Source organism: Schistocerca serialis, chromosome 10 (assembly GCF_023864345.2).
Source record: "Schistocerca serialis cubense isolate TAMUIC-IGC-003099 chromosome 10, iqSchSeri2.2, whole genome shotgun sequence".
In the NCBI taxonomy this organism is placed as follows: Eukaryota; Metazoa; Arthropoda; class Insecta; order Orthoptera; family Acrididae; genus Schistocerca; species Schistocerca serialis.
Window position 1 is genome coordinate 62,038,416 of NC_064647.1, and position 18,771 is coordinate 62,057,186.

At 39.1% G+C, this 18,771-nt stretch overlaps 1 protein-coding gene across 13 annotated transcripts in view; it reads left to right on the plus strand.

Annotated features, from left to right (window-relative positions):
* LOC126425244 (zinc finger protein 501-like) overlaps positions 1–18,771 on the plus strand; it is a 236,486-nt gene that overhangs the window by 126,529 nt on the left and 91,186 nt on the right. For 8 of the 13 annotated variants that reach the window (XR_007576273.1, XM_050088205.1, XM_050088209.1 and 5 more), the window contains one exon: positions 9,290–9,342. Coding sequence is in view for 12 of the 13 variants with exons in the window: in XM_050088205.1 (XP_049944162.1) it covers positions 9,290–9,342 (53 nt within the window). In the remaining variant the exon portion in view is untranslated. The remainder of the gene's footprint in view (positions 1–9,289; positions 9,343–18,771) is intronic. The other 5 variants (XM_050088214.1, XM_050088206.1, XM_050088210.1 and 2 more) reach the window with 1 other exon arrangement.

An 18,771-nucleotide genomic window follows, 5' to 3' on the forward strand; every position in this document is an offset into this window, starting at 1 on the left:
TGAGTAAATTAGCTTACCACGCCTATTTTCATTCTCTGCTTTCGTATGGCATCATATTCTGGGGTAACTCATCATTGAGTAAAAGAGTGTTCATTGCACAAAAGCGTGTAATCAGAATAATTGCTGGAGCTCATCCAAGATCATCCTGCAGACACTTATTTAAAGAGCTAGAAATCTTCACTGTAGCCTCAGAATATATATATTCTCTTATGAAATTTGTTATTAACAATCCGAATGAATTCAAAAGTAATAGCAGTGTACATGGCTACAACACTAGGAGAAAGGATGATCTTCACTACTCAAGGTTAAATCTGACTCAGAAGGGGGTAAATTATGCTGCCACAAAAGTCTTTGGTCTCTTACCTAATAGCATCAAATGTCTGACAGATAGCCATATAGCATTTTAAAGGAAATAAAAAGAATTTCTTAATGGCAATTCCGTCTACTCATTAGATGAATTTTTGGATATAGTAAGTGGGTAATTTCCCAACCTCCAAAAAAAAAACCTGTTGTTTTTTTTCTAAGAATTTCATTAACCTATTATACATTCCTTTTTCTATGATTTTAATAAAGCCTGGTAATAATGAAACTGGTCTATAGTTTTCTATACTTGTTTTATGGACCACTTTAACAATTTTTAAACTGTCTGGAAATGTGCCTGTATTGTTTTTCCTGTATTTGAGTAATTCTCTTTTCTTCGCACTTGATATTTTGATCCCTGTTGTTACGCTTAGCTTTGCTGTTTTAGTTGCGCCTTTTATTTCTTGTGTTCTAGATGTATGTGATTGTTGCTTTCTGCCAACCACAGTGCAGAATTTTTGTTCATCATGTCCACAGTATATTGTTGATAAAAGATGGAAGAACTCAGCCGTAAATTTGTTATAGAATTTGATAGGGATACCAGTGATTTCAGCTGTTCTCAACATCACTGAGACTAATGTCTATATCACTCATATTATCAGTGTTCCAGAATTAAATTGAAACAATACTCCTGGGTTTTCTATTGTTAAGGAACATTTGAAGGAGTAGTTCAGCATTTTCGCTTTTGCTCTGTTACCCACAGTTTCAGATGCTGAGCTGTTCCTAAGTGTCTGGACACTAACTTTGGTACCACTAACAGCCATTACAGAAGGCCAGAACTTCTGTGGGTTGTGTGCAAAATTGTTTGATAATATTCTGCTACAGTAGTGATTGACGTCATCATGAATTACCCTCTTGATAGCCAAGAGTTGCATTTAGCATCACTCTATGTATAGCCCTAAGCTGTGTTTTACACCTACTGTGCAGTAGTATCTTTACAATGACTGTATACTACAGAGGGTTGCACTTACTGTGAACAGCCCTACTAGGTACATATATCAAGTATATATCTATCAAGTTTATGGTCAACTGATTTTGTAAACCTGAGTCACCATTCTTCTAAACACTTCTCTCCAGAGCTTAATATTTAAGAATTCCTTGCTGAGATATGACACTACTGCCTCTTTATATGGTTTGCTGACATATAAATCCTTCTACTTGTTTTAGTTGTTCCTTCTACCTTGGTAATAACTGCTTTTACAACTACCACATGGTCACCAATATTTCATTGTTGATTTTCTCAAAGAGGTCAGATTTATTTATTGCCATTAGATCCAACACATTTCCATCTTGAGTGGGATTCTCAACCATCTATTTTGGTAGTTTTTGAAGAAATTATTCAGTAATGTTTCGCAGGATGTTTTGTCACACCCACATCTTACAATACTCTAATTATTCTAATTGACTGTTGGATGATCAGTTTGCTATGATGATGACAGTAAGATTGGGGTACTTTTTTACTAGAAAACTGAGGATTTGTGGGTGTTAGTCTGGTGGTCTATAGAAGGGTCCAGTTATAATTTTATGCACACCTTCTGTGCTGCATCTTACCCAATCAATCATGCACGCAGCTTCTGTTTCAGTCACGGTAGATTTGAGTTTATTGCTTTCTGTGACAAATACACCACCTCTGTTTCCCATTACCCTATCCTTTTCTTGTTGTTGTTGTTGTTGTTGTTGTTGTTGGTGATGGTGGTGGTCGTGGTGGTGGTGGTGGTCTTCAATCTGAAGACTGCTTTTATGCAGCTAGCCATGCTACTCTATCCTGTGCAAGCTTCTCACCTCTTACTGTATTTGTATTGTGGAGTCCCTCTACAGTTTTTACCCCCCACACTTTCCTCCAAAAGTTATATCAGAAATTTCTCTTCTCTCAATTTCTATTCAGTGCTTCCTGTTAGTTACATATTCTACCCATGTAATCTTCAGCATTCTTCTGTAGCAGCAAAAGCTTTTATTCTCTTCTTGTCTCAAATGCTTATTACTCACATTCCAGTACAGACAAGTATTTCAGAAAAGACTTCCTATCACTTAAACTTATTTTTGATGTTAACAAATTTCTCTTCCTCAGAAATGCTTTTCTTGCCGTTGCCAATCTCTGTTTTATATCTCCTCCACTTTAACCATTATCGGTTATTTTACTGCCCAGATAGCAGAACTCATCTGCTATCTTCACTGTCTCATTTCCTAATTTAATTCTCTCAGCATTGCCTGATTTAATTTAACTACATTTCATTGCCTGGTTTCCTTTTGTTGATGTTTTCATCTTATAGCCCATTTTCAAGACACTGACCATTCTGTTCAACTGTTCTTTGAAGTTCCTTGCCTTCTCTGACAGAATTATAGTGTCATCAGTAGATCTCAAATTTTCTTTTTCTTCTCCCTGAACATTAATTCCTTACTCAATTTTTTCTTTGATTTCCTTTACTGCCAGCTCAATGTGCAGATTGGCTAACATCAGGCTACAATCCTGTCTCACTCCTTCCTCAGCCATTGCTTCCCTTTCACACCCTTCAACTTTTTTAAGAGCAGTCTTGTTTCTCTAAATCTAAAAATGGTATTAACGGAGGTTTACCTTTCTTTAATCCCTCTTCTAAGATAAATCAGGTCCCTACTGCCACATGTTTCATTACATTCCTTCAGAATCCAAACTCGTCTTTCCTGACATCAGATTCTACAAGTTTATCCATTTTCTGTATAAAATTCATGTCAGTATTTGCAACCATGACATCTTAAACTGATAGTTTGGTAATATTCACACCTGTCAGTACCTGCTTTCTCTGCTATTGTGATTATTGCAGTTCTCTCGAAGTTTGAGGATATTTACCTTGCGTATTACATCTTGCACACCAGGTGCAATAGTTTTATCATAACTAACTCTCCCAAGGATATTAATGGTTCTGAGGGATTTTTGTCTACTCCAGGGCCTTGTTTCACCTTTTGTTTCAGTCCTCTCTCAAATTGTTCTTGCAGTATATCTTCCACCTCTTTCTTTGGCCTTGAAGTTCATTTTCCTTGTATGCCCTTGTTTACATTGCTTTCATCTTTCGCTTCTTTGCTTAGTACTGATTTTCCCCTCCAAGGTCTTGATATTCATACAGCTGCTTTTATTTTCACAAAATGCTTCTTTAATTTTCCTTTAGGCATTATCTATATTTTCCTTAATTATGCATAGTTGTGTATACTTGTACTCTAGCCATGTTGCATTTTTCTTCAGTATGATTTTTTACATGTCTGTACTCCCTTATGCCTGCTTCATTTGCTGCATTATTATATTTTCTTATTTCATAAGTTAAATTCAAGATCTCTTGTGAATCCAAAGATTTCTACTAGAGTTTGTCTGTTTATGTATTTGATTCTCATTTTCTATTGCATCCCTTCCCCTGTTGCAGGCAGTCATTGCCTAATGGTGCCTTTGAAACACTTAACAACTTCTGGTTCTTTCACCTTACTCACATCTCATCATCTTAATTTCCCACCCTTTTGCAATTTCTTCAGCTTTAATCTACTGTGCGTAACCAATAAATTTAGGCCAGAGTCCATATCTGCTCCTGGAAATATCTTACAGTTTAAAATCTGGTTTCAAACTTGGTCTTACCATCATATAATAATTGTAACACCTTCCAGTGTCTCCTTGTCTCTTCCACATATACAATCTTCTTTTGTGAATCATAAACCTAGTCTTGGCGACAATTAAATTATGCTCTATGCAAATTTCTACCATGCAGGTTCCCCTTTCATTCATTCCCCCCCTCCCAGTCCATCTTCTCTACTATTTCTCTCTCTCTTTCTTTTTCTATTATTGAATAATTTCTTTTATCTCGTCATACATTCTTTCAGTCTCTTTATCTGCATACTTATTTGACGCGTGTGCCCCCCCCCCCCCCCCCCCCCCCCCCCACACACACACACAGAGCGGTCCAGAAAAATGTAGACACTCTTTGATAGTCAATATTAGTGGAAGAAAATGACATACTATTACAATTCTAGGCTGAGGGGGGGGGTGTATTTTATTATTCAAAGTGACCCCCCATTAATCACCAAACAATGTCAATGCTGCTGAACTGTTGACAGAACTGCAGCCGTCAGTGTTGCCGGTGTGATAGCTGCACAGGATGCTTCGATGCTTTCTCATAGCTTGTTCAGTGTTGCTGGTTTCTGGTGATAAACTTCATTCTTCCAGGTCCTTTGTAGATAGAAGTCAAGAGATGTAAGGTCTGGAGACCATGGTGGATACTGAATCCCTGTCCGTCGTACAGGTAGATTTTCATCCTAGCGGGCTCTGACATGTCTGTGGTAGTGAGGCGGAGTGCCATCTTGTTGTACGTAAAACCTTTCATTTCCAAACACCTCTTGGATGGCAGCTAAAATCGATGTTTGCAGCATATGAAGATACACCTCACCAGTTACAGTACATTCAAAGAAGAATGGGCCAATCAAACTGCACAATGGCAGACCCCACCACACCACACATTAACATCTGGTAGATTAACGTGTTTGTCCACATGAACGTAATGAGTTTCTGAATCCTAGTACACTTAGTTGTGGCGGTTTACAGTACTGTTCAGTTTGAATTGTGCCTCATCAGACCAGATAACCATCCGTGCAAACTGTTCATCCTCTGCCACTCTCAGTACTCCATCCTTTGATCCTGGTCATCCTCATTAATAGCATGCAGCAATTTTGGCATTTCCACTTTCCAGCCTTCATAAATCGTATGCTTGATGGGCATACTCCACCTAGACGTGCACCTTGCTCCACAGATTTTTGAGGTAACCTAGTAAAATATTTCAACACAGCAGTGCTTGGAGCTGCGCTAGTTGTTTTTTTGGTTGGCCAGGACTTTCCTTATGCACACCGTGAACAGTACCGTCGGCTTCAAATTTATCCCTAATACGATAAATTGTTGTACGTGTTGATGGCCGAGTTCTGTACACATTATACCATTGCCGTTGTACGCCCATCATACTATTTTCATACTTTCAGTGCCACTTCAGTATGGCCTTGCATCACTCCAAAGGCGATCTTACACCATTCATTGCTGCACTGTCATCTGCTGGAAAATGTGCGCCAAGGTCTATTGAGAAAACAAGGGGCTACACTGCTGCGCAAAAGCGCAATAATATGTCAATTTGTTCCAAAGATGACTATCACATAGTGTCTACATGTTTCTCTCTCTCTCTCTCTCTCTCTCTCTCTCTCTCTGTCTCTGTCTCTCTCTCTCTCTCTCTCTCTTTCTCTCTTTGTGTGTGTGTGTGTGTGTGTGTGTGTGTGTGTGTGTGTGTGTGTGTGTGTGTGTGTGTGTGTGTGTGTGTCAGTAGTCTTTACTGATGAAGGCTGTGGCCGAAAGCTCTATGTAAGTGTCATTTATGTGTGCCTGCCTGCAACTTAACGTGTCTTCTTATGTTTGTTTCTGTAGGTGGGGTTATGTGAGCTCCTCTGCTTTTCAGGAGCATTTCTGTCTCTAGCACTTTATTGTGAATGCTTCAGCAGGTGAGCCTCACCTGTGGTGAACATTTCTTTGGATCTTACTCTGGTTCTTCATGGTCTCCTACAGGTATCATTGTCTGAAATGAATGGAGAGTCACCTAGTCTAAAAACCGCTTGTGTGCACCCCACACACTGTCAGCTACCTTGGGTAGTAGCCTCTGATGTGTAATGCCCACCTGTCCCATTTAAAGAGACCCTACAGTTTTCAACCCTCTGATGCAAATCTAGGAAGGCACAGCCTAGACTGCCACAGAATCTTTACTCGATTGAGAACCAGTGGGTCATGATCAGTTCCGGGAACAACGCTGCAGATTGTGGTCTTAGTTGAAAGTCTGTGAGCATGGCTGGCCCTCACAAACTTTCTGTGCTAGTCACTGAAATGATTCAAGCATGACCTCAGAGCTCAGACGACTGGCATTGTTTGTTCTAACGTACACCACAATGTGTATTTGGTTGTACCCTGTTCCCTTAGTAGATTCTAGAACAGCCTCTTCAGCATGTTGATTGATGCCCCCAGGCACACACACGGAGTGCAGCAGGTGTTTCTTCCCATCCCTTGCTGCCATTTGTCTAATGTAGGGGCAGCCAGGAGTTCGGCTTGCAGGGCATGCCAGGGCATGAGTGCTAAAGTCCTAAGCCTCTCTTCACATTTCCCCCACCACCACATTACACTGTCTTTGCATGAGGAGAGGGAAGAGGGGAAAACTGCGAAGATACTGCATTTAGATGGCAGTGCAAATGCACTACATATTACTTGGTTTTATATTTCACATTTCTCACAAAGATAGGTCACAAATAAAACAAATTTTCAGTATAATTTAATTATTTATGGAACAATGAATAAATTTTTATCTGGTACTAACTGTCAGCATATGGACAGGCACAGACAATTTCACAGTGTTTCATACTCGAGTTTCCACACAATTGTGACTTATTTAATGTCATAATGGAAAAAATGTCTTTCACACGAATATTTTGATCGAATTATTGTAGCACTTTTGCAGCATCATTATGGAGACTTGGAAACTGTTCCTGAGGAAAGCAATGTAGATATCCTGGACCGTTTTAACATAAAAATAGTTTTCATTAAAATTGGAATTACCTTGCAGGTCACACTTTGAACTGAAACAGCAAATGGTCTTGAAAACAGCTGGGAAACAGATGTACAATTGACAGTGGCCTCAGAATCTTTATAAAACTATCCTTGTAATTTTTCCAAGACTCTAATGAATTCTTCAAACCTCCCATTTTCTTTAATGCCAATGAGATGGGGGCACTGGACTGTCTTTGACAGAATGTGTTCCTTCTATAACATGATTTTCTTTTTAAATGCATCTTCATCAAGTCAGAAAGAAGTTGACTTGCAATGTCTTTACTGTGGACAGTAAGTCCACTTAAAATGCAAAGTTTGCACTCTATTCCAGATGTACTAATTTTTGTTCGTGCACTCCTTTTTCCTTCATAAATTCAGCAATAGCAAATTTTAAATTGAAAAATTGTCCAGGAATGCCTCTTGACTTAACCAATGTACTTTGCAGAAATATTTGATGTCTCCACACTCTTTGTTCATTTTCATTGAAATGTTGCTACTGACAATGGAATAATGTGTGTGACTTTTGAAATTTTCTTATTTGTACCAACAATGTTTTCACGTGTTACACGGCTGTAAATTTAGCACAAAGTGTATCGTGATGTAGATAACAATAAATAATGTCTGTTGGTCATTGTAATTTTTTGCTCTTTCTTGTCAGCTAAATCTTTGAATTCTTTCTGCATGATATTACAATACAGTTTCATAGCAAATATGCAGTACCTGTCACTTATGCAAATTGAAAATTCTGTTCTGTCATTCACATTAATTTTAAATGACTGCAGTGAGAGACCTCTAGACTGCCTCTTTGTGCAAATAGCCACTGGACCTTTGAATGTCCTTCATACCATGAACAAATAATGAAGGGTAAACAGTGCTGACAGCACAATTCTGCCACACTCAAGAGTTGTGCCAACCAAAAAATGCTGCGTCGCAATGCTAAATGAAATGTTGTGCTGTTCCATGTACTTCAGAGATGGACCAAGTGAAGCTGAGTGATGGGGGGGCCTTGGTCCCACTGTGGCCCACATGTGCTGTAAACATGATGTTCAGCATGATGTCGTTGGTCCTGATCTAATGGGTACCATTATTTGCCATCAAATTGAACTACCAACTTGTTTGTGTGAGATGAGACACCTTTCTTCATACCCTGTAGCTTGGATTTTGAGTCACCTGTTTATGGTTTCCTAACGTTTTGGAGTTTAGGTAATTTCTTTATCCTTATTTTTAAGAGCCAGTGAACTTTTGAAAATTGTGGGAATTAATTTATGAGACTTCCTAATGGCTTTTGCTGAGTAGATGTGAAAAATGCTTAAATTTCTCATTCTTTTCCCCAGTCCCTCATTTCATATGGCACAGTTGTTTGTGTGAGTTAGAAATTTTTATGTATCGTGACATAAAATGATCTGCAATTTATTATGTAAAACATGGTTGTTTGAGTGTGTGTTTTCATTTTGAACTTTGATTTAATTAAAATTAATCATTATCATACACATGTTTAGGCTTGAAACCTGTTCCAGTTTCATGAGTCACTCCATTGCTTGTATGGTCAGGTAGCATCAGTTTTCATAAGGACATTGTTGTAACTAGGTGAAACTACTTTTGTCTAACCACAACTGTGGGCTCTTTGATTGCTTTGGGGACATGAAATATTACTTCACCGTAGTACGTAAATGAATAAAAGATTTACTTAACTTTGACACACATCTTTACCATAGGACTACTGGATAATTTACAACTGTTATGGACTAGCAAAGAATCACCTAATGCACTAACAAATAAACTGTTCTCTTGCAGTACATAGTTTTATATTCACAACAGTACAAGTTCATTGTTGACTCTATAATACGATGTTGACTGCTGTGGCTGAAGTCTCAAACTGGGCAGAACTCTTTCCAGTTCGACACCGTATTGACCTCAGCGTGAGGGCACTGGTGTGCTGAGAGGGTAGGCGTTGTCGTCAGGAGTGACTCCCATACGTCATTGCAGATTGCAGTGAATGCTTGCTAATGTCTGTTATATCGATTTGCGTTGCCAACTATGGTGTGACACTGCGATCTCTGTATAATACCACAGACATAGTATATTATCTCTTTGGTGTGCCTGACTTCTACGTTCTGCATCTGAGGTGTGCTGTAGAGCTGGCTTCCCTTTCAGTTACTTCCATGTGCTGTTTGGTACATTGTGTTAGAGATGATATCCTTTCGCATTTATTACAAATTTCAATTCAGCTGTCTGAACAAACACTATTTTATTAAATCTGTGAATGTTCCATGTTTCTGTGCCTTACAGGGACAGTTCAATGGTTGTTGTTGTCGTTATTGTTATTAATATTAATATCCTTAATTCTAGCAGGAGCTCCAGAATGATGTGGAGTCGACAAGCTATGGCAGTGAACCAGAAAGGTATTGTACAACATTTTCTTTTACTTCTTTTTAATTTTGTGCTCAGTCATTGCTACAAAAATTTCCCCTATTTCTTGCTTTCTTTCTTATCTTTGTTATTTTATCCATGTCAGCACCTTCTGTGCTGTTTCTGATGGCTAACAGATTATTACTTGCAAATTTTCAGTGTACTGGAATAACAAGTTGTTTAAAATTAAGCCCACAAAGTTCTGTTACAGAATAGATATAGTTTTTTTGCAATTCAAGTATAACTATAAGAACTGTTCTGGAAGTAACCTGTGTTGGACTATAAATAAAATGATGGGACCATTAAATAATATTCATTGGAAAAATTTAAAAACTACTTGTACCCCTTTGTATTACTTCTGTACATAGTCACCATTCTAATTTGCATTTATAATATATCTTAACGAGTTAACAAGTCCATCTGCATGAAATTCTGATGCCAGAGATTGCAATCTGCCTATCACAATTTTCTGAAGTTCTTCATCTGAGTCAAAAATGTTTGGAACCAAGCCACTTTTTCTTGTGCATGATAAGATGGAATTCTCTTGGAACAAGACTATGCTGTAAAGTGGATGGTCAAAAGGTCCCATTTACACTGAAATGATGCAACAGCTCTTTTGCTAGGCAGAGTGTGACACAGCATTGTTGTGCAAAAGCATCACACATGTAGTCAAGAGATCACACTATTGTTTTGAATGGATTTTCTTTGTTTTCTTATTGTTTAAATGTCTTTGACTGGAGATCAGTTTTAATCTTAGTTCAAAATCTACAAGATCTTTCACTGCGTATGTTAATGTGAATTGTAGATACACAGTATTTATTAGTGGAGGTTCCATGTCATAAAGATGGAGGGAAAAAAGTGGTAGAAACTTCTTCAAGAGACTTATCCACAGCTGAAAAGCATTCATATAGTCACATAGCCATATGAAGTACTCACATACAGGATGGTCACAAACAGTCTGAAGAGCTTGCGAGGGACTTGCTTGGTAGGCTGTGCTGAAAAATAATTGTTAAAGGAAAAAATTTGATTTGTTGTGCTGTTTCCAAGTTAACTAGTGTTAGCCAAACAGGCCATTGTGCATGCTAATTCAAGCACCTCCCAGAGACAATTAGTGCCAGTTGTTCCCATATGATAGATGATAGTCCACATCACAAAATATGTGATGTGGGATGATAGCACACAAGACTGCTCAGCCTTTGACTCCAGTTCAGTCCTTACTACTGTCCCATGTAAAATTTGCGTATCACTCTCTTATTCAGTTTTAGGAAACCAAATGAAGAGCATGTTCGGCGACGCCATCTCTGGTGGGCTGCTTGAATTTTCATGCACAGTGGCCTGATTGGCCAACTTCAACACTGATTAACTTGGAAGTGGTGCAACAAATAGAATTTTCTTTGTAATAAGTATTTCTCAGCACAACCTATCATGCGACACCCTTACAAGATTTTCAGACTTTCTGACCACACTGTGTATGTACAGTAAATGAAGAAAAAATATACATGTATATATAATTCTTAGTACTCATATCTCTTGAACATAGAACTCTGTTACCACAATGGCCTAGACACAAGAAAACAGCACGTTGCAGTTTGCAGGTGGCTTTGTTTCAAAATGGTGTGATGCTACAATTCTCTGTATAACCAACATCACAGAGAATACATCATTTGGCTGCTGATGATTTACAGCAACCTGGCATTGGCTGTCAGTTCGCAGGATTGATTTGGCTGTGAACACAAACTGCAGACAACAATGTTTCAGAAGTTTACTGAACATGATGAAAAGATAGGTAATACAGACTATTGGCCATGGATTTGGGCACCTTTCTGTGTGGACAAAAGTTGCAGAAAGCCACTAGTATTCAATCTTAAAGAAACTATAATCTCAGAGAGCAGCCAAAGGATATATTTGCATTGTGTATTTAGGTGGAACTGTCGAGCATATGTAGGTTGGTTTGGCCACCACAGTGAGTTACTCTTAGATGTGGTGTCCTCGTGTCATCCTCAGGCATTAGGACAGAGCGAGATGGCATAGTGGCTGGCACACTGGACTCACATTTGGGAGGACTATGGATCAAATCACCCTCCAGATACTGACTTTTCATGATGTACCTGAATCGCTCCAGGTAAATGCCAGGTTTTACCCTTTGAAAAGGCCATAGCAGATTTCCTTCCCCATTCTTCGTAATCCAAGCTCGTGTTCTGTCTCTAATGACTGCACTGTCACTGGGATGTAAAACTCTAATCTGCCTTCCTTCCTCCTTTGCTTCAGGGCCTTGAAACAGGTATCCATCTAGATAATATGGGGACCTATAGTTGAAAATTGACTTCAAATCATGATGCAGTTCAGGATTTTCTACATTAACTTACATTACCAGAGGCGACAGGTGTGGTAATTGGAAAAAAGATTCAAGAACTGATCAGACATCAAGCTGCAGACCTTTAGTGTCACAGTCCAGTATGTAACCACTAACCCACTGAAACCTCTTTGTCCAAATATCTTGACTTACATATGTTTACTATTTCTGTTCATCAGTGCACATGCTGTTTTCATAGCTGTTTAAGCATGTGTTGTAATTTAAAGTGTTTAATATAAATTATGTATAGTTACTGCTATTTGAGCCTAAAGAGCATTTTATAAAGTGCAATCATTATTTTAATTTCCTTTTCATACTCTGCCAGTATGTGTCTATGAACTGCATTTAAAGTAATCACATTAGTTATGAGTTGTCTCTAAGAACTGTCAAGAAACCAGTTAATTATTATCTGCTTTTGTTACGTACGTCACCGATAGTTTGCTCTACCTAACTCAACATATGAAAAAAAAGTGGAATTTTGTTGTTTTCACAAGTTTACTCCCTTTTTTGTGTTACATCTATTTATTACTTACTATTTTCAACATGTATTTGCACAGAACAAAATCTGTTGTTTTGTAATTTCGCTAGGTTGTGAACTTACAACTGCAGTTGCATTTCATTTGATCAGTGAAATTTTGCCAGTCAAAGGTAATCCTAGTTTACAGTGCTGTAACCTAAGACTAATGTTTATGCAACACAGATTTCAGAGTTCAGTTTGACCTGAATTCATTTTTGTGCTAATCTAAGATCAGCTGTTATATAGAATTCGTTCTTAATGTTTCACAGTAGGTATCAGCATTGAGCATCCATTCATGTTCCATAAAATTTGAACCAAAATGCCTTTAGTGTGCATACGAATAATAGTCAACCTTTATAGCTGATAGAACTTATTGTGCCTTTTTGATTTGTTGGGTGCAGAATAACCCCCTCCCCCCCCCCCCCCCCCCCAACCTCCTGCCCCCTCCCCTTTTCATTGACTGCTGTTCTATCATGATGTTAGCATAGGAAATCCATTTCTTGTCATTGGTCATCATTCAGTTTAGTATGTCACCTCCTTCTGCATGTCCCGGCGGAGGTTCGAGTCCTCCCTCGGGCATGGGTGTGTGTGTTTGTCCTTAGGATACTTTAGGTTAAGTAGTGTGTAAGCTCAGGGACTGATGACCTTAGCAGTTAAGTCCCGTAAGATTTCACACACATTTTTTTCCCTTCTGCACTATAATGGAAATAACGTCATCTGTTGAGTTCTGCAGTTCACAGGAAGGAGTTTTGATATGCATTGAGTGCAGAACTTGTGGTATCCCTAATTTTTAAACGCATTCTCATTTGAAACACACTGATAAATCTGTTGAGAGTTTTACATCAGTTAAGATACTTTGAAAGCCAGTTTTCAAAAAAAATTTCATAAGTTTATGCACCAATTTATTGTTAATTGCAGACATACAGACACATCAGTCGTCATGAATATTCATCCTTCTACTCCTACTCAAATGACACTACTGACACACAACACCTTTCCTCAACACATATGGTCTGCATGAAGCACAATATTGTGATGGGGGTCAACAGCTGAGAGATTTATGTACCACTAAAGACAATTTTCAAAAAAATTTCATAAGTTTTATGCACCAATTTATTGTTAATTGCAGACATACAGACACATCAGTCATCATGAATATTCATCCTTCTACTCCTACTCAAATGACACTACTGACACACAACACCTTTCCTCAACACATGTGGTCTGCATGAAGCACAATATTGTGATGGGGGTCAACAGCTGAGAGATTTATTTACCACTAAAGACAATATGTTGCAGTGCTCATTTTGAATGGCCACTGGAGTGAACAAGAAGCAATGTACCTTTCTCTCTGTTGCAGCTCCAAAACACACTGACCTATTGTACGAACTGTTCCAGTGGCACCCTCCCGCTACTTCCTGTGCTTTGTGAATACAGAGGTTTCTTCCCAGATGGTGCTAATATGTACACCATTTGATCAAAAGTATCTGGACATCTAGTATTGCACATTAGTATGGGGTGTGCCCACACTTCTTTTTTACGAAAGCTTGAACTCTGCTGAAGACAAAAATGAGGTGTCTGAATGCCTGGGGAGAATAGCAGCCCATTTGTCCTCAAGAGCTGAAGCCAAACAATGTAGTGATGCTGGAATGAAGCTGATGTTCTAACTCATCCCAAGGGTATTGGACTTAGTTTGATATACAAGATGTTACAAAAAGGAATACAAACGTCTCAAAAATGAGATCGACAGGAAGTGCAAAATGGCTAAGCAGGGATGGCTAGAGGACAAATGTAAGGATGTAGAGGCTTGTCTCACTAGGGGTAAGATAGATACTGCCTACAGGAAAATTAAAGAGACCTTTGGAGAGAAGAGAACCACTTGTATGAATATCAAGAGCTCAGATGGCAACCCAGTTCTAAGCAAAGAAGGGAAGGCAGAAAGGTGGAAGGAGTATATAGAGGGTTTATACAAGGGCGATGTACTTGAGGACAATATTATGGAAATGGAAGAGGATGTAGATGAAGATGAAATGGGAGATGCGATACTGCGTGAAGAGTTTGACAGAGCCCTGAAAGACCTGAGTTGAAACAAGGCCCCGGGAGTAGACAACATTCCATTAGAACTACTGGCAGCCTTGGGAGAGCCAGTGCTGACAAAACTCTACCATCTGGTGAGCAAGATGTATGAGACAGGCGAAATACCCTCAGACTTCAAGAAGAATATAATAATAATTCCAATCCCAAAGAAAGCAGGCGTTGACAGATGTGAAAATTACCGAACTATCAGTTTAATAAGTCACGGCTGCAAAATACTAATGCGAATTCTTTACAGACGGAAGGAAAAACTGGTAGAAGCCGACTTCGGGGAAGATCAGTTTGGATTCCATAGAAATATGGGAACACATGAGGCAATACTGACCCTATGACGTATTTTAGAAGCTAGATTAAGAAAAGGCAAACCTACGTATCTAGCATTTGTACACTAAGAGAAAGCTTTTGACAATGTTGACTGGAATACTCTCTTTCAAATTCTAAAGGTGGCAGGAGTAAAATACAGGAAGCAAAAGGCTATTTACAATTTGTACAGAAAGCAAATGGCAGTTATAAGAGTCGAGGGACATGAAAGGGAAGCAGTGGTTGGGAAGGGAGTGAGACAGGGCTGTAGCCTCTCCCCGATGTTGTTCAATCTGTATATTGAGCAAGCAGTAAAGGAAACAAAAGAAAAATTCGGAGTAGGTACTAAAATCCATGAGGAAGAAATAAACACTCTAAGGTTCGCCGATGACATTGTAATTCTGTCAGAGACAGCAAAGGACTTGGAAGAGCAGTTGAACGGAATGGACAGTGTCTTAAAAGGAGGATATAAGATGAACATCAACAAAAGCAAAACGAGGATAATGGAATGTTGTCGAATAAAGTTGGGTTAATGCTGAGGGAATTAGATTAGGAAATGAGACACTTAAAGTAGTAAAGGAGTTTTGCTATTTAGGGAGTAAAATAACTGATGATGGTCGAAGTAGAGAGGATATAAAATGTAGACTGGCAATGGCAAGGAAATCGTTTCTGAAGAAGAGAAATTTGTTAACATCGAGACGTCTGCAACACAGGAATACAAAAGTTGTTACCGTGATATGACGAGTGTCTCAATTTTTTGGCTACTGAGTCAAAAAATAGCTCTAACATTGCTGTGCCTGTTGCCAATAAAGTTTTTCTTCGGCAAATCGTGACACCTTCAATGCAGATGCAATCTTTGTTTAACCTCTTGTGGGAATCTGGTGAAGCTACAAACAATGAAGATAATGGACAGGAGCCACTACGTACGTAGTTTGCAGTAAATGAGAATGTGGGTTGGACAGGAGCACACTCAGATAGCCAAAGTAGTTAAAATGACCACTAATGACATGTTACAGTCTGGCACAAATTTTCACTTGTCACCATTGGACGTTTTCCAGTGCCCAATTCCCATAATGTTAGAATGTCTCTCTTGTCATTTCAGGAGTGTTATTGTTCATTGCCTCACATATGCTGCATTCTCATGCTAATACTAAAAGTCATCATCTTGAACTGTTCCTGTACTGTATCCAGTACAAAGTGCTGTAGAATGTGTTCATATCCTTCCACATTTTGCACTTTCATAAATGTAGAAAGGGACCACGCCCTAACTACAAGAAACACACTCGTACCATAACACGACCTCCTCCAATACTTCACTGTCAGCACTACATTTCACTGTTGGTAGGTAATGTTCTCCAGGTGTTTGCCAAACCCAAACACTTTCATTGGATTGCCACAGGGTGTAAAACATTACTCCAAATCACTCATTTCCAGCCTTCTGCTGTCCAGTGGCTTATGAGGAGTTGATTGACCATTGTACCCTATTCTTTCTAACTCCCTATGCACAGTCATTTTGCTAGCTGGACTGCTGTTAGTACTTTGGAACGCATGAATGATTCCCTCCGCTGATTTTGTGCAAGTTTTTTACAACCTCCCTCTGAAATGCTAGAGGTGCCTGTGTATCAGTACATGCGATCTGGCTCATCTAGCTTTAGCTGTGGTAATTCTTGTGCATGTTCACTACACAATCACATCACCAAGAGATGATCTGGACAGCTTTTGAAGGGTTGAAATGTCAGTGATGGATTTCTCGTTTTTGTCATTTTCAGGTGACATCAAAGACTTATTCATGTTTGAACTACTGAGCTTTCTTGACCAACCCATTCTGTTATTAATGCTTCAACGACAACACAATAGTCCTAGCCTCCTTTCATACTGGTGGGTCAGCCATGTATGACATCTAGTGTTCAATTCCATATTACGTAGTGGGCATCCGGATACTTTTAATCAGGTGGTGTAGTTACGTCGTAACTGATAGTTTTAGTTGGAGATGCTAAACTATGCATTGTTACATTCTGTTTGAAAAAAGTCATGGCAGTAACAAATTAAGTGTAGAGTTAAATATTTATTCACAAGTTACATTCGTAACGATGTTGTGGTGGTTAACTGTAATTTTATATCAATTACAGTTTAAGTATGATCTGAGGATGGTTGTTAATCAACTTGAAACAGGTTTCTTCTGGCTGTTATAACAGTGTACCACATTGCCACCTTCATCGTGATTATTAGCTACATGGCACATATTTATACCTGACTGCTGGTTTATTAGATGTGCTTCTTGGCTTATCTGCGAGCTTAGAAATCCTGCTAGTAATCACATTGTTAGCAATTATGACAATTTATTTTCTTGACAAAACAACCAGGTACAGTGTGGCATGTGGAGGAATTGGTATACCAGAACATATTGTATAACAGTGCTCTCTAAATAGTGATGTTAGGATTAACAACATTACAAGTCTCTGCTTATTCCTAGATAACTACAAATGTCACCAAGCAAATATTCCTCTGGAAACTGCAAGATTCTTGGCATAAATGGAAGTAAACAACTGAAATACCAAGCACCTGTAAACAACTGGAAGTAAACAACTGAAATTCCAAGCACTTGTATATAATGACCTCTGTTTCATAAAGGCGTTCTCAAGACATCACTGTGTATTGTGATTTTCAGCTATATGCATCATTCTTGTTCCTGCAGGGAATTATTAAGTTATTTACCTGACTTGGTCTCATCTCAGTCTTTTCTTAGCACTTGGAATCCAGTAAAGAACTCGTCTGTCATCTACCACCCTTTAATCTGGCTACATGCCTTTCAATTTCATGTCTTATGTAACTATTTTGTCCACTCTAGTCTGTTTGATCCATTTGTTTTCCTCTCCCTCCTAGTAACTGCAGTGACACATCTTACCACAGGTCTCCGTAGCATTTCTTAGTTTTTGAATGACTTTGCGAGTGGGAAGTCCATGTCTGAGGACCTTAAGTAAAAACCAATAATACACACTGATTGGAAATTTCCCTTTTCAGGCTCACTGAAAGCTTGGTTGTGAATGTTATGTTTAGTTTATCAAAAGCACTCCAGCCACATTTACTTTCCTGTTAATTTATTGTATCCATTAAGGCATAGTCTTCAGCTGCCCTAGATGTAGAGATGATGTGCAATTCATATGTACTGGAGACAATGCACATGGCAAGTTTAAACAAAGTGTAAATCCTATGCACAGAACCAACTCAAGATGTAGTCTTCAGTCAACATCAAGCAATAAGCTGGCCAACACACCAAACCGTAACAAGTCCCAGGGTGAATGGTAGAGAGATAGTATGATTGTGGTTTGACAAACCCTCTGCCAAGCACTTAAATGTGAATTGCAGAGTAGTCATGTAGATGTAGATGTAGATGTAGATGTGTAGCAGCAGTTTTTAGAGGAGCGGCTTGGACACAAGTAATCAACATTAAGATTGCAAACACATGAATCTGTTGGAGCTTGCAATGCTGATATTTGTATGCAGCCTGTGAACTTTTTGTGGTGAAGGGGTGCAGGTTTGCTGCGTGAAGCACTGCTGACAGTTCCGGTATGTGCAATGGAATGCCACCAGTGATGTTCTCTGGAAAAACCGTGTTGGAATCACTGATGGGGTACAGCATTTTCATCCAGTGAGATGCCATGTAGGAGCAACTTGGGTCAGTATAGAAGATGGTTTGCTACCTCAGATGTTGAGGATTGAGATTGATGCACCTCTATGTCTCTTGGAAGTAAAGTAGACCACTGTGGAGCTACATTTGAACCCACTTCCCACCCCAGTGGTATTGCTGGGAACTGTGAGGTGCTGACACTGTTGTCCTTGTGACCAATGGTTGAAACAGGTGTAAGCAGAGGCTGCTGCTGTTGTTGCGTTGCTGCTGGATGGTGCATGTACCGTGCTGGGTACTGGTGGTTGCAAGATTCTAGTTGCTGGTGGTGATGGTGGATGATGCATCCACGGTATGGGTCGAAGATTATATGGGCTGTAAAATCCTGACATGTCTGGCCTGTTCTGCAGGGGATTTTAGTGATATCCATATTGGTGGCCATCTGGTTTCACAAGGTAGAGTTGGTATCCCACAGCTCCAGTGACTGGTGTGTGCACACACTCCCGCTGGCCCACACTGTGAAGCCTCTGTGG